The sequence below is a fragment of the Perca flavescens genome, chromosome 5 (genome assembly GCF_004354835.1).
Source record: "Perca flavescens isolate YP-PL-M2 chromosome 5, PFLA_1.0, whole genome shotgun sequence".
In the NCBI taxonomy this organism is placed as follows: Eukaryota; Metazoa; Chordata; class Actinopteri; order Perciformes; family Percidae; genus Perca; species Perca flavescens.
Genome location: NC_041335.1, coordinates 20861533 through 20875891, shown reverse-complemented (window position 1 = coordinate 20875891; position 14359 = coordinate 20861533). Strand labels below are relative to the sequence as shown.

Sequence of the window (14359 nt, the reverse complement as noted above, 5' to 3'; positions counted from 1 at the left end):
CTGGCCATTAGGGGACGCTACAAATATGAACATTTTATATTTCATGAATGGCTCATACTATTTTTATGAAATTTGGAGGGTACAATTTAGGGCCACTCCTGAGGTTACGCCTACTTGTACTGATTGGTCAAAATGCGCGTGGCCAAATACACCAACAAATATTTTGGATTCACCTTTTACACTAACACGCAAAAGGCTTGGACCCCGTCATGCTTGCAGTTCTAGTACATTATTATATTCTCATGGTGTGCACAATACACTTGTAATGAGCCACATGTTTTAATCACATTTAAACCTATTAAATAATCAGATGTTGGATTGCCAGCAACAGTCAAATAACTTATACTAATTATTGTTGCATTACAAAAAAAAAAAAATGCAACATATACATCAGGAAAAGAGCTGTCCAACAGCCAGATGGTTTATGACACAATTGGTCACTTAATAAGCTTAATAAGTTTTTAGCTATGGTAAACAGTTGATAGAATATGCTCATCCACCAAAGTAACCATCCAAAAAGAGCAAAAACAACATGTCTACCATCCAACCATTGCCCAATAAAGATTAGATTAGTCACAGAAGCCAAGGCAGAACCAGACAGCAGACTCACTGTGAGTGCATGCCTCTCACACAGTTAGCTACAGTCTGCAAATCAGCCAGCAAACCGCCCAGTCAGTAAAACACAGACAAGACAAGCAATCAGCGAGCCAGGCAGTTCCCTATCCTGTAAAGATTGGATTAGTCATAGGACAAATGGCTTCAGCAAAGCCACTGTAACCGATGCCCTCCATGGTGGTAATTTTAGCAGTTTCCTTCAGTTCCAGAAAACCTGACACCTTATATCAAATCAACCTTTTACTATAGTCAAAAAAATACCCATACTGTACCTATACCTCAAGGAAAGTTACAGTTGATCTTAATGAAGTATTCTTTAAAATTTTAACTGCTGGAGGAAATGAACAGGAGGTAGGTTTCCACAAAAAAAGTGAAGAGCAGTGAAGTTCATTCATTAGATTGTCCTCTTTTATTTATGTGTTTGGGGGTGAAAGCACTGTAGAGATAAGGCATGCTTATGTAACTTGAATAGATGAAATAATTCTGTCAAGAAGTATGAACCTTAAGTGGTTATATCTTAATTCAACCCTTTTTGTACCTGTATATCTACTTGAACAATTGCAGGGTTGTAACTAGAATAAGTCTGAGTGCAAAGACAACTGTCAAGTATAACTAAGGGATCGTATTTAGATTGTACTAAGCTTTAGCATGAAGCATATTAAATGAAAAAATCCAAATAACTTTATTTCTCCCGTGAGGGAACTTTGTTATTATAGTGAAATTCAGACCTTATCATGGCTACATTTCAAGTTTAATTAAATCTGACCAGTAGACATGTAATTAAATCATAAGTTTGTGCGAAATAAATTTGCAGACAAATTGAATGTAATTCAAATGACATATTTCATCGTCATCACCATATATTCCCACCAAAACATTAAGTCCATTCTAATTCAAAAGTTCAGGAAAATCTAAAATCTAAAATTCATTTTCAGTGAATTATCTCAAAGCTAACATCATTGAAAACACTGCACATCTCCTGCAGCCTTCATAACTGAGAAGTATTACAATCTATAATGGATTTCATGCTTAATTATTATTTCTCATGCAAGAGGAAATGGAATTGATGAGATAAATCATTTTAGAAACCAAATATCCTAAATTAGCCACTTTGAAGGTTTAGTAAAGACATTTCGTTTATGTTTTCAGATGTTGGATTCAGTGTTCCACCTCAGATTGGTCTGAATTGTGACCCAACAAAATTGCAGATACAAGGAGTTTCCTTCATAGGGTGTCTGGGCTCATCTTTAGGGACAGGGGGAGCCCCTGAGACATCTAGGAGAAGCTCAAATTAAAATAAAACCACTGCTCCTTCATTTTAAAAGGAGTCCTTTATGGTGGTTTTGAGCATCCGATTAGAATGCCTCTTAGTCACACCAGTGGAGATATTCCTGGCAAGTCCAATGGAGAAGAACCTGGAACAAAGCCAGGATAAACAGAAGAGATTACATTACATTACTGACCTGGAAACCCCATATGAACCTCCAGGTGGAGCAGGAGGTAACTGAATAGCCAGACAAATATACCCCAGATACTGTATATTTTTCATGAGTCACTCTTCATGACACACCTCCACAAGATGGGAAAAGAGGGAATCAATAGGTATTTTCTCTGTCTCCATCTGCCTTTTATACATTTTTCTCCTTCACTTCCAACATCATCCTGCAGTAACTGGTCATTCTACTGTAAGGCCGGTTACACATTGGATGCGTCGCGTGAGCGTGTCAGCTCCCATGTTAACAGGTAAGAGCTTATGCCTGCTAGAAATAGAACCGACGCCTATTTTTCACATGACATGCAAGCATGTTGGAAGCATTTCCAGGCAAATAGAATAGGAAAAGAGGTTTATATGTCGTTTAGACACGAATACATATTAATAAATAACATGTTGATGTTTGAAAGTCTCTAGGTTTTGATATAAATGCAGATATAAATGTATTATATATGTACTAATATTGCACCTATTAATACAGAACGAAAATTTCTGTAGTCTATTTTGCCGTCAATACTGCCGACGCTGTCTTTGCTGTAATCAAATCAGAATATATTCATGTTTAACATGGTATTTCATTTTATCAATGGGAAACATACATGTGTACAGACAAGGCTAGCAGCAGCAGCACCGCGTCAGACACGTTTCTGGTGTGTAAAGACAGAAAAATCCACACAGCTTACACGCAACAGAAACGCCACGCTCACGCCACGCAGGCAGTGTGTAACCGGCCTAAGTAATTTTTGTCCCTATCTATCCCTAACTTCTCTTTTAAATTTTCTGTTTTTACCTATTTGTTTTTATGAGTTATCACGTATGCATCACTTGCAGAGTTGCATTCAGCTAAATTTTTAAGCGACTATGACATTTATGTGATCACAGGACACGATCACCCAGGAGGAACACGTTTTTTGTCATTATACTCCAATAACATTTCGAGGGAATTCAGATGGGCAATTTTGCCGTCAGCCAGGAGGAGAATTACATAGTGAGACAACATCTAAGCGGAAAACAACAAAGAGGGCTATGCAGAACAAACCAGACCATCTGTTCCTCGCCTTACAACCATCCTGTGGTGTTGTATTGATGATTACAATACAACCTGAGCTGAGATGGAAATTAAATAGACAAATAAATCTGGTCAAAACTGAGTTTAACATGTTTCTTTTAAACGAGCAGTCTTTTTGACAGTTGCCAGATGATGCTGCTTTGCAGGAGACATGCTGTTGTCTCTCACAGATGATTACCATTGGTCCCCCTTACGATGATGTCATATACAACAGCAAACTACACCTTTTATGTCATTTTCATTATCTCCAGATCAATGCAGTGTAGATACATACTTTTTTTTAGTTTAGAAGCAGGGAGATGTGCTATTTCAACAAGGTCTTCCATGCAAGAGCAGGCATTCCAGAAGTTTTGTTATCCAGCCTGGAACTGTAACGTCTTTGTGCAATAAATCGCTAAATATTATATATCAGCATTAGCATCTTGCACACTAACTTTGTTTTGTTTGATTGACAGTTGCAAATACAAACATATGTAAAGTAGCATCAGGTCAAGAAACAAAAGGTTATATATGTCAGTTTATTTTTTTAACCCCTGGATTTACGTATTAGTAATAACAGGATTTCTTTTTACCCTTTGTTCTATGTCTGTGGGTTGTACTTATTTCTTTATCCATGCCTTACCAAGTTTTTTGTATATATATATATATATATATATATATATATATATATATATATATAAATAAATATATAAAATTGTATCAGCAAAAAGCAAAGATTCAGCCAGCAGAAGTAAATCTGAAAGTATACAGAAGCACAATGTCAGAAACCTTTAGTATTTTGAACTGGTGATTGAGGATTTTGAACTCTTTTTGTTGAATTATTTCTAAATTCAAGAGACATGATGAAATTGTTGAAGTTATTTGAAGGTTTATAACTCACATGGGGAGGTACTCTCTTTTTATGTGTGCATGAATGGCCATATGCTTGTGCAGCTTTACTTTCATTAAAGCAACATTTTCTCCCCATTCTTTTTGTGCCACTAAGTGATGGCTAATACAGACTGGAATCAAACAGTTGAGTCCCCTCAGCCCCTTTAAGATCATGTGAATGCATGTATCATAATGCACTTTTGCCTATTTAAACTAGAGAGGGGAGGCATGGTAGCTATGTTTAAAGCAGACATGAAGGCATCAGATAGAGCAAGCATCAATGAGAGCGACTGCAATGCTTCGTAGGGCGGACGAGAGCAGGGTGAGTGACAGTGACAGGCCGATTCAACAGCTTACCACGACAATCCCACTGCTTACTTACTCACTTCCTTTTTGCAGCCTTATTCCCTCAGTCAGTCTAATGTGCTCTTCCTTTTTTCTGTCTCTTTCGCCGACTATAGACTTGTAGGCTTGTTTATCTTTTCCTAATTCCACTCGTCAATCATTCTCTCTCAGCAGACAGATCATTAGGATTAGCGCTCTGACACTGCCTATCCCATCAGATGCTGATCGGCCACAGTGGCAGAGTGTGGGAAACAGAAAATGAGCTCCTGACAGATAATAGCCTGCTCTGTACCTTACATCAGAGGAAAAAGATTGAGGGGGGGAAAAGGCGACGAGTGAGAAAGAGAGAGAATTGCCGACGTCTCTTTGACACTCATCTTTGGACTTTAAGGGCATTTGCTTTTCTACTGAGAAAAGATTTGTTTTTTCATGGCAGTGGTCTCAGCCATTCAGGGTTTCTCCTCATCAGTGACAGCAAATATTAGAATGCAATTGTACTTATTCAGCATTAGGGAATTGCAGGAGATTTTCCCTGTGGAACTAGAGAACAATTTATGTATTTGCTTTATTTGACAGTGGAGCTTACAGGTGTGAGTCCCTTGCTTCATTTTACGATTATTGCAGTTTTAAATGAATAATTCATAATAATCTATGCTATTTTTATTTTTCATTTCTTTTTCACCCCTTTTTTAGTATCTTCAAACAAACAAGGATGTGAAGGTTAGCTGTTTGTTCATCATCTTATGGATTCAAATAAATCTGCTCTTTATTTAACAAGTAAAGGCAAAAATGGCTCTGTTGGCCTGAATGGGGGCTAGGTGCTGGTAATGAATGAATGCAATTTAGTGATGTTGTATACAGCTTTGTGAAAGTCTTTATGCACAGCAATCACGGATAAAATGGGACTGCTAATGGCATACAGGAGAGCACAGAGTAATGAGCAGGACCTCCCAGCTGTGTTGTGCCTGCTGACTAATGTGGCGTCCCTAACAACAACAGCGCCAGCCACTGGCTCAGTACAGCTCTAAAGAGGAAGGTCATTATGAATTGAGCCGTGAACAGATGAAGTGTGTGGGCAAACATGTCTATATGGCAAACTAGTGCTTATATATATGTTGTAATTCAGGGATATACTATGTATAGATACATGCACGTATGAAGTGGATGAGTGTCTCTTCATCCTTATATTCTCCAAATGACAGATATGTCATATCCATGACATTGCGCCAATACACACTATACAAAAAGTCCTATTGGCCAGCTCTTCCCTTGTTAAATTGTCTACATCAATCTCTATGACACGTAGCATGCGAATACTTTTACAGAGACATAATAAAAGATGACAAAGATATTCAAATTGAGGGGTCAGACCCCAAAGTGTCTTTCGTCTCTTTCAAAAGTACTCATTCAATAAATTAAATGTAGTTATTAGTCAATAAACTTCTTGATTATTTAGGAAATGCTGGCACTTGGTACTGTTTCACTAAACTTATTTATATCACTGTCAAATGGCACATACAGTTCTGTATTTTATTAAAACACAATATACTGAAAAAGTCTTTTGTTTGGCTAACAGATGTCGTGCAAAATCTTTGTTCAACGTTTTATACATATTTATCAGATTGTGAAGACAGAAAACGTTTGAGAACCACAGCCATACGGCATCAGTAACTTAAAAACAAGTAAAACAAATATGGCAGACTGCTTTACATTGTATTCTATTGTAATCAGCCTCATCTAAAAGTCCAAGCCAAAATTCTATATTTAATTTGACAAGTCATTTCATTGCTCCACCATAAGATTACGTAAAGATCAATATTAGGTTTTATTCATATAACTGATAGTAGGATATGTCAGTTGTTAACGCTTTCCTTTAATTTTTTTTTACTCTTGTTAACATAGCTAGACATTTTCTATGTGCTGCTAAAACAGCAAAAAAAGATTTTAAAACCAGAAAGATAGTTTCATTGCACAAGCAGTGAGCTATTTTGTCACCATTGAGTTCAATAGAGTGAAAAGACTGAAGCAAATATTACCAGCATTTTCCAAACTACACGTTTGTGAATGTGATACTCAATTGAATGCATTTGCTTCTATTTCAACATTTCAATATGCCTAGTATACCATATCACATTACATTAAAGGTGCCATATGACATTCAGAGTCTGGGCCGGGATTGCCTGAACACGGCAGACAGGACAGAACACTTTAAACCCTCTGTTTCCCTCTCAAAACATTCTGCTGATGAATTGTCAGATTTTAGAAACCCTACCACTGCTGTGTCATCTGCATGTTTAATGTGCGAGCTGAAGCTAATGCCTGACATTAATTGGTTTACAGAGTGTATAAGATGGGGGACAACACACACCCTTGGGATGCATCTGTATTCATTTGACATCATGGCAGCAAGGTGAGAAGTAAAACCACTCAAGGTCAGCACAAGACTCTCCCCTGGTGTTAAGTTGCTCTTTAATCTCTCTACAAATAAAATAAGTTGTGCATTCTTTCATCTCAAAGATTTAACTTAATTCTCATTATTATGCTAGAGCAGGGATCATCAACTACATTTTTTCAAGGGCCAGAATTTTTCTAAGCAGACATTCTGGGGGCTGGACTTTCAAATAAAGAAAATAAAATGAATTTATACCTAATACGCCTATTCTTATAATTTTCACTTTCTTACTGAATTAATGCTAATTTATTTTTTACATGTATTAGTGTGAGCAAACCCCTAAAAAACATTGAAACTCCATAATGATAACTGGCTCTTTAACTAGAAAATGATCTCAGATTAGGAGGTAGTTCATTGAGGAGTGATGGTTAAAGTCTGTGATTATGGAAACATTATTGTAGTATGCAGCGTCCTGATTGGTGGAAAATGCTTGCAGAAAGAAACGGCTGTTGTCAGGTAAACATGTCACTGTCAAAGTGGCTGAAGCAAAAAGTTGACGTGGAAAAGCCCAGCTTTAATGATGAATGGACTGATAAGCAGGCTATGCACTTGTCATGTATACCTCATTTGCAATGAAAGATGCTGTTGCAAAATAATACAACCAGCATCATCATCATCAAGAATGAAGAACTCGAACATAACAATCGCGTCATTCACGTGCATATTAAGTAGCCAGATGCATCTGTTTTGGTCTTATAATACCTCCATAAATTTACCGCTCTAGCGGAGAGTTTGGTTTGTTCAGCCAGCAGTGAGGTTTACAAGAATTTGTCCAAATTTCCAGATTCCCGGCAAACTAAGATAAACAGTTAGACTAAAAACCGACAGCTTTTGTTTTAGCTTGTTTGTAAAAATTCGCTATTTGCAGAGTAGAGCTGTGTTTGCGTAAAACAGCGCGGTGGACTGAGCAGACAGAGCAGATTGAAACAGGGCTCCAGACTAACTTTTTTCACTAGGAGCACAGTGGCCCCCAACTGAAAATTTTAGGGGCACAACCAGAAAATTTAGGGGCACACACTGTAAATCAACATGCTAACCAAATATTCACATTTCTACTAATTTCCATTGTATTACTAATAAATATTTTGATAATAGATGTAGAAATGTAACCAGAAATGTGCTGTTTCAAATTCAGTGTCACTTTTGAAGATGCAACATATAAAGGTAAACTGACCCCATTGCTGTCATGACAGTAAAAAAAAAATATATATATTTTGTTTATTATTGTATTTGTATATTATTTTGTGACGGCCCCTCTGCCTCTGACTCCCGTTGCAGGAGAACGCTCTATTCCTCAGACACGCTGTATTAGCGTTACTGTTTTAAAACCGTTTTCCAGGTTAGTGGGGGTGCATACTGCTCAAACCCAACATGAAAAACATAGGTAGTAATGTTCACTCAGCGTTTAGTTTTGTTGTTAAACTGTGTGTAAAATGAGCCGTGACTGTTTTTCTGACTTACTTTTCTGACCTTATACTTTCCTCAAGTTGCCTTTTGGGACATACATGCATACATACGTACATATCATACTTGCCTCTTGAGAGGACTTTATTTCAGCATTGTATAAAATCAATGATAATGATAATAATAATATTAAAGCAAACACAGCTCTGGTATCGGAATAGTATTGGTATCGGCCGATATCCAAATTCAGGTATTGGGATCGGAAGTGAAAAAATGTGGATCGCTGCATCCCTAGTTTGTAGGGAATTAATGTTGGAATGAAAAACCTGATTACATTCACTGCCAATGTTAAGGGCAAAATGCAGGAGTACTGGGATATGTAAGACTGTGTTGGAGTGGCATGTAAGTGTTTGCCTTCAACACTAGAAGTCTAGGTCTAGGTAATTGTCCCATCTGATATGGCCAGTGACATTTTGTTTTAGCAAGAACATAATCTTTTTGAAAGAATTTTTCTTAAAGATATACAATTCTCTTCCTTTCATTCACCGCCTTTCCTCCTCACACCCACATGCCCTTTATCTAACCACACCATTTGAAAGAAAATGTTAAACACTGAATTCGTGTTTGCGTTGAATATATATATATTAAAAGCCAAGTGCCTTTGTGTGTGCGTGTTAAATTATGGATGTTCAGGTTTCAGTATGCCGCTAATGTTTTTAAAAGAGGTCTCACAGTAAAGGCCAGGAGAGTGGCTTTGCTGATTCATTTGGCTGGCTGTCCACACACAACAGACACACGCATTAAAAATGCAAAAAAAAGTTAATGTATGTACACACACACATTCAAGTACTCCTCCTGATGCTCTTAAAGTAGCTGGCTCTGGGGTAAGCAGTGACAGCAGCTTTGATCAAGAGGAACTTGACATGCTGCAAGTGGTGTGTCTCTGTGTGTGCGTGCGTGCGTGCGTGTGCGAGTGTCTCGCTCACTGATGTCAGCCTTCATCAAGTCAAAAAAAAAATTCTACTCCTTAGAGCAGAATCAAGACTAAACTAAATTATATTTGGCCTGTTGCTTGACTTGAAAATGTCAAAGAATGTGGCCGGGTTGGGTCAGTGGGTAGAGCAGGCGCACATATACTTAGAGGTTTATGCTTTGACGCAGAGGTCCAGGGTTCGAATCCGACCTGTGACAATTACCTGCATGTCTTCACCCTCTCTCTCCCCGTTCTCACCTAGCTGTCCTGAGAAATTAAAGGTGGAGAAGCCCAAAAAATAATCTCTTAAAAAAAAAATTCTCTTGGTAGACACCTCAAAATAATTTTTTTCCCATTTTCAGCTGCTATTTTTGTCCTGTTACAATCACTCTGAAGATACTATTTAATAATTAAAATGTAGTAATTAGTTTCAACGATTTTCCTTATAAAAGGACGTCTTTCACATTTTTAAGACAACTGTAGTGCACCAAACATGAGGTGAATAGGTAAATAGGTAAATCTGAGCCGTGCATACAGTTTGCCTCTCACATGCATTAGTAACACATGTAAATGTAAAAGACAAAACATGTACACCTTACTGATACCCTGTTAAAACTTCCATAAACATTAATCTGATATACCAAGAAGACATTTATATAAAATATAATCTAGATTTTGTTCAGAGCTCTTGCTACTGCCCAACACTTCTAGTGAAGTATACTATATGATGATGTATAATTGAAATAAAGTGTGATGGATTATATGCATGCCAAATTGAAGAATGGCACCTAACAATTCAGAAAGTACCATGAAAGCAGCTTCCAAAGACACTCCAGGGAGAAGATGTTTTATCATTTTACAGAATGCTGTGCTACATTGACTCTGAGTCTCATTTGCAGGATTGCTGTTGATTACAATGTCATTATTATCAATATATTTCTGGCAGACAATTAGATTAAAGTACAATAAAATGCAATGAATCAGATTTATATTCTAGTAAACATCTTTGAGGGGAAAACGTCCACATGGTTTTAAAAGCTCCAATGACAAATGTATGGGTCCACATATTCATTATCCCATATTATTTATTTGATGAGGAAGTTTCAGCTTTCCCAGACAGATACTGGACTTATAAACACACACAGAAACTTTCCTTTGAGTGACATTATTTTCTAGAGCCTTTCCCAGCTCATCTGTTGAAAATGTACCACTCTAACCTAAGTCAGATCTATTGGATAAGAAGCACACACTTCACTGCAGTCTGTCCTTTCTCCTTTTCAAAGCTCTTTTGAAGATGGCCAGTTATTAAACCAGGGAAACTGTGTATGGAAACTGACATTGAGAGGGACGAGAGAGAGAGAGGTGTGCGTGTGTGTGTGTGTGTGTGTGTGTAATGCCACACATTGGGGAATACAGATGTGTATCAGCACAGCAGAAAAGTAATCGTGCTGTTCACAGCCTGAGGGCATTTTCTCTCTCTCTCTCGCTCACACACACACACACACACACACACACACACACACACACACACACACACACACACACACACACACACACACACACACACACAAAGTACCCTTCCCAAAGTGCTGATGCTCCTGATGTGCTCGTCTTAGTACACTGCCACCATCTAAAGTTCTTTGTGCATTAAGCAGTGTAGCTTTGACACCTCTGCCCCTGTTAATGGTAATTTTAGCTAATAGTTTGAAGAACCTGTCTAAAATATTTCATAATACCCCAATGTTATTGGAACTGCTTGCATTTTCTGTCTAAGCATCGCCCTTCACCTCCCACTTCACTTCGCTTTTCTTCCCAGTAGAAAAGGGGGAGCAAAAATATGTTGAGTCCATTTTTCTTGATATTCTCAATTTGGTTGCTCATAAAGGCTCTTTGAGATATATAAATTGCTACAGTGCTCCAAAGACGGGTTGGAAAATGCCTGAACTGTCCGTTACGCTCTTTTTGGCTGTCTGTCTCACTCCCTGCAGCTCTGCCTCATGGTGCACTTCCAAAGTAAGGAGCATGCACTGGGAGGAAGGGAAGGACAGAGAGAGAGAAAGAGTAGGGAAAAAGGCAGTGCATTACACTGCATGCTAATGTTGTTGTGGTGCTTGGGTTGATATGATAGGACCATATAAACTACACATAGTCACAAATATTATCATTAACAAAGATACATTTTACTTATACAGTAGATGTGAAATGTGCATCTTTTTTAGTTTTTGGTAAGTTTAGTACAATGTTTAATGTTAGACCTTAGTCCACCTTAGGTAGTAATAGGCCTTACGCTTATCATCGGTGCATTAAATTATGGATCTCTCAATGCCATTTGGGTTATTGATGTTAAGTTATCCATTTATCAGACGAGTTCTAAACATTCTTTTCCTTAAGACTGAATGAATCAATGGACTAAAATCTAGCAGTGGATAAGTGGGCATATACTGTTGGTGAAATTTACGGTTACTTAAATTCACAATTAAATATTAACATTTTCCTGATTAGTAATATGGTGACTGGAACAACTACATGTATACTTCGAAGTTGGGTAAAATGTTTTACTGAAGGAATACCACAAAACCCATTTATAGAAATTTGAGGGACAACCAGGCCAAGATGCTAGCCTTGTGAGACCGTCCTGATCTCGTGAGCTCCAGTTTTCCACTCGCAGATCAGTCTGGCATCTTGAGATAAAGAAAATTTGGAGCCGTTCGCCAAATGAACGACCAATCAGCGTTGGTTTTGAGGCGGGTTTAGGTGTGACGCAATGAGAAGCGACTGTTCAGTCTAACCAACATGGCCGCTTCCACGGATGAGATGAGCGTAGCTATTGCGCAAGTTTTATCCAAATTAGAAAGTATTCCTTCATTGAAAGAAGATCAAAAAAAGGCACTGGAGGCTTTTCTCAGGAGGAAAAGATGTTTTTGCTCTTCTCCCAACTGGTTTCGGCAAGAGTTTGATCTGATTGGTTGATTTGGCCCGTCTATCACCAACATAGGTGGTGATAGACAGATGGTTTATCCAATCAGCTAACCAGAATTTTCGCCCCTTCCCAAAAGTTCTCCAACAGAAAGTTCCCAGATGGATATGCCGAGCAAATGCGAAGCAATCCATCTGGCGGAGTCAGGTTAGCAGGATGCTGCACTGTATGATCAATATGATCAACATATTTAACAGAGTATGTCCATCCCATATGGTTTCAACAAGTTCAAAAATTGTAATCCTTACTTGAAAACTTAAATAACATTAAAACTAATCTAAAGAACATTTGTCAGAAAAAATAGATATATAAACATGCACACATGCAACATACAAAATAAAGGTCCAATTCTCACCCTTTAATACACAAACACACAAATATGAGGTTTGTTTAATAGATGCACTTTGTTGTTTTCATGCATTAGTATTTATCATGCCAATTAGTAGTCTGTGTGCATGTGTCTGTCTGCATCTGGGTTAAATGGTGGGTTAGCAAGAATTAAATCTGTTTCTCTCCAACATGCAACAGCCAGCAGAATGAGGATTAAAAACAAAGTCACAAAAAAATATTTTCATTTTAAAATCATTATTCTAAGGATGACATACTCAACTCATTCCTTTTGCCTTGTCCAATGTATTTTATCCCTATTGTTTTTGTGGATTCTAATGTTGTGAGTGTGATCGCCATAAGCAGAAGTAATAAGATATTTGCTACTTGGGTGGCACTCAAGAGAAGCTAAGAAGTATTAAGTAGAAGTCAAATATGTAAAAATGAGATGGTGCACATTATTACTGTAAACAATAAGTTCATCTTCTACGAAGTTACTCTACTACAGACTGTGATGCAAAGCTCAGCCTTTGCTTCTCTGAAACGGTTCCCTTTACTTAACAGTTTTTCAACGCAAACCGAACTCTAATTTGTTTTTCATTGCTAGAACAAAGTTTTCAAGACTCTACACACCTATCCCATGGCTTTAACTACAACCTGCACAGCACTGTGGATTTACAGCACTTTGTATAAATGCTAACACACTGCTGTCAAAATTGTTAACCACACACTGAATGATTTCAGCCTGGTGTATTTCCAACACTTTTGATTGCAATTTCAGCTTAAAGCCTAAGCAGGTGTCTTGTTTTAGACTGGTTAGTTAACACATATTATAGTACCAGTCAAACTTTTTCACTATTTATGTAAATTACTACAGACAAATAAAAATATAATGAAGCAAGTTGCTGATTTTCATTCCTTCTTGTTTACTAAAAAAATTGCTATGTTTTAAAATACAAATTTTCATGTGAATGAAAATAATTTTTCTTTAAAGAAAATATTACAGTAATGTCTGTGAAGTCACTCAAATTATTCCAACTATAAAGATGAAAAGTTAGTAATTTCTGTATTGGTGTTTGATGCTAGTGTTTTTACTCTCAGTGTGTTCTGAGTGACAGTGTGTGTTATCTAGATGAGGATTGTTCATAGTGTTTGGCTGCACTAAGCCCGTTTTGAGACGTGTGTTGAGAGTTGTGTTGCTAGGAATGAGTTTTGCAGGTGATTTGAACTGTTTAGCTCAGGTGACTGTTGGTAATGCAGACTGTAGTTAGAGTTTTGCACATGTGGCTTCAGTTGTGACCACTGCCGTTTAGCAATCGATCAAAAGATTGTATCCAGAAAGAATTTGCACTCACCTCACTATTGTGTAAGGTATTAACAGTGTGAGCTGAAGACAGGTTAACTCGGGTTAATAGAGAGAGCAGTGGTACATAAGCTTGTAACACAATGCTAATCTCATCTGAAAGGACAGAAGAAAGAGTGATGATAAAGAGACACGGAGAGAGATTGCGGAACACAGAAAAAGGCAGAGACAAAAAGAGAAAACAGAAGGAAGACACTGGAAGCAAAAATTTGAACAATGTCAGAGTAAAACCACAATTTGAAACACACACACACACAGAGTGTTCCAACTGGGACTTCAAAGCGATGAGAATGACCAGATCTGAGCTCAGCTGATGGCAAAGTCAATACACTGGCATGTCGGGCATAACAGCGTGTGTGTGTGTGTGTGTGTGTGTGTGTGTGTGTGTGTGTGTGTGTCTGTGTGTTGCTGCCACAGCAAAAAGCGGTCAAGCTGTTGGATTTACTAGATAAGCATTCTGGATGGCTGCTCA

The 14359-nt window shown here is 37.7% G+C and overlaps 1 protein-coding gene across 1 annotated transcript in view; it reads right to left on the bottom strand.

The window, feature by feature from the left end:
- Positions 1-1745: 1745 nt before the first annotated feature.
- The window catches only part of LOC114555093 (glutamate receptor ionotropic, delta-2), a 185004-nt gene continuing 172390 nt past the window's right edge, over positions 1746-14359 (bottom strand). Inside the window, exon 3 of the mRNA XM_028577199.1 lies at positions 1746-2030. Coding sequence (XP_028433000.1) covers positions 1987-2030 — 44 coding nt within the window. The 3' untranslated portion in view covers positions 1746-1986. The remainder of the gene's footprint in view (positions 2031-14359) is intronic.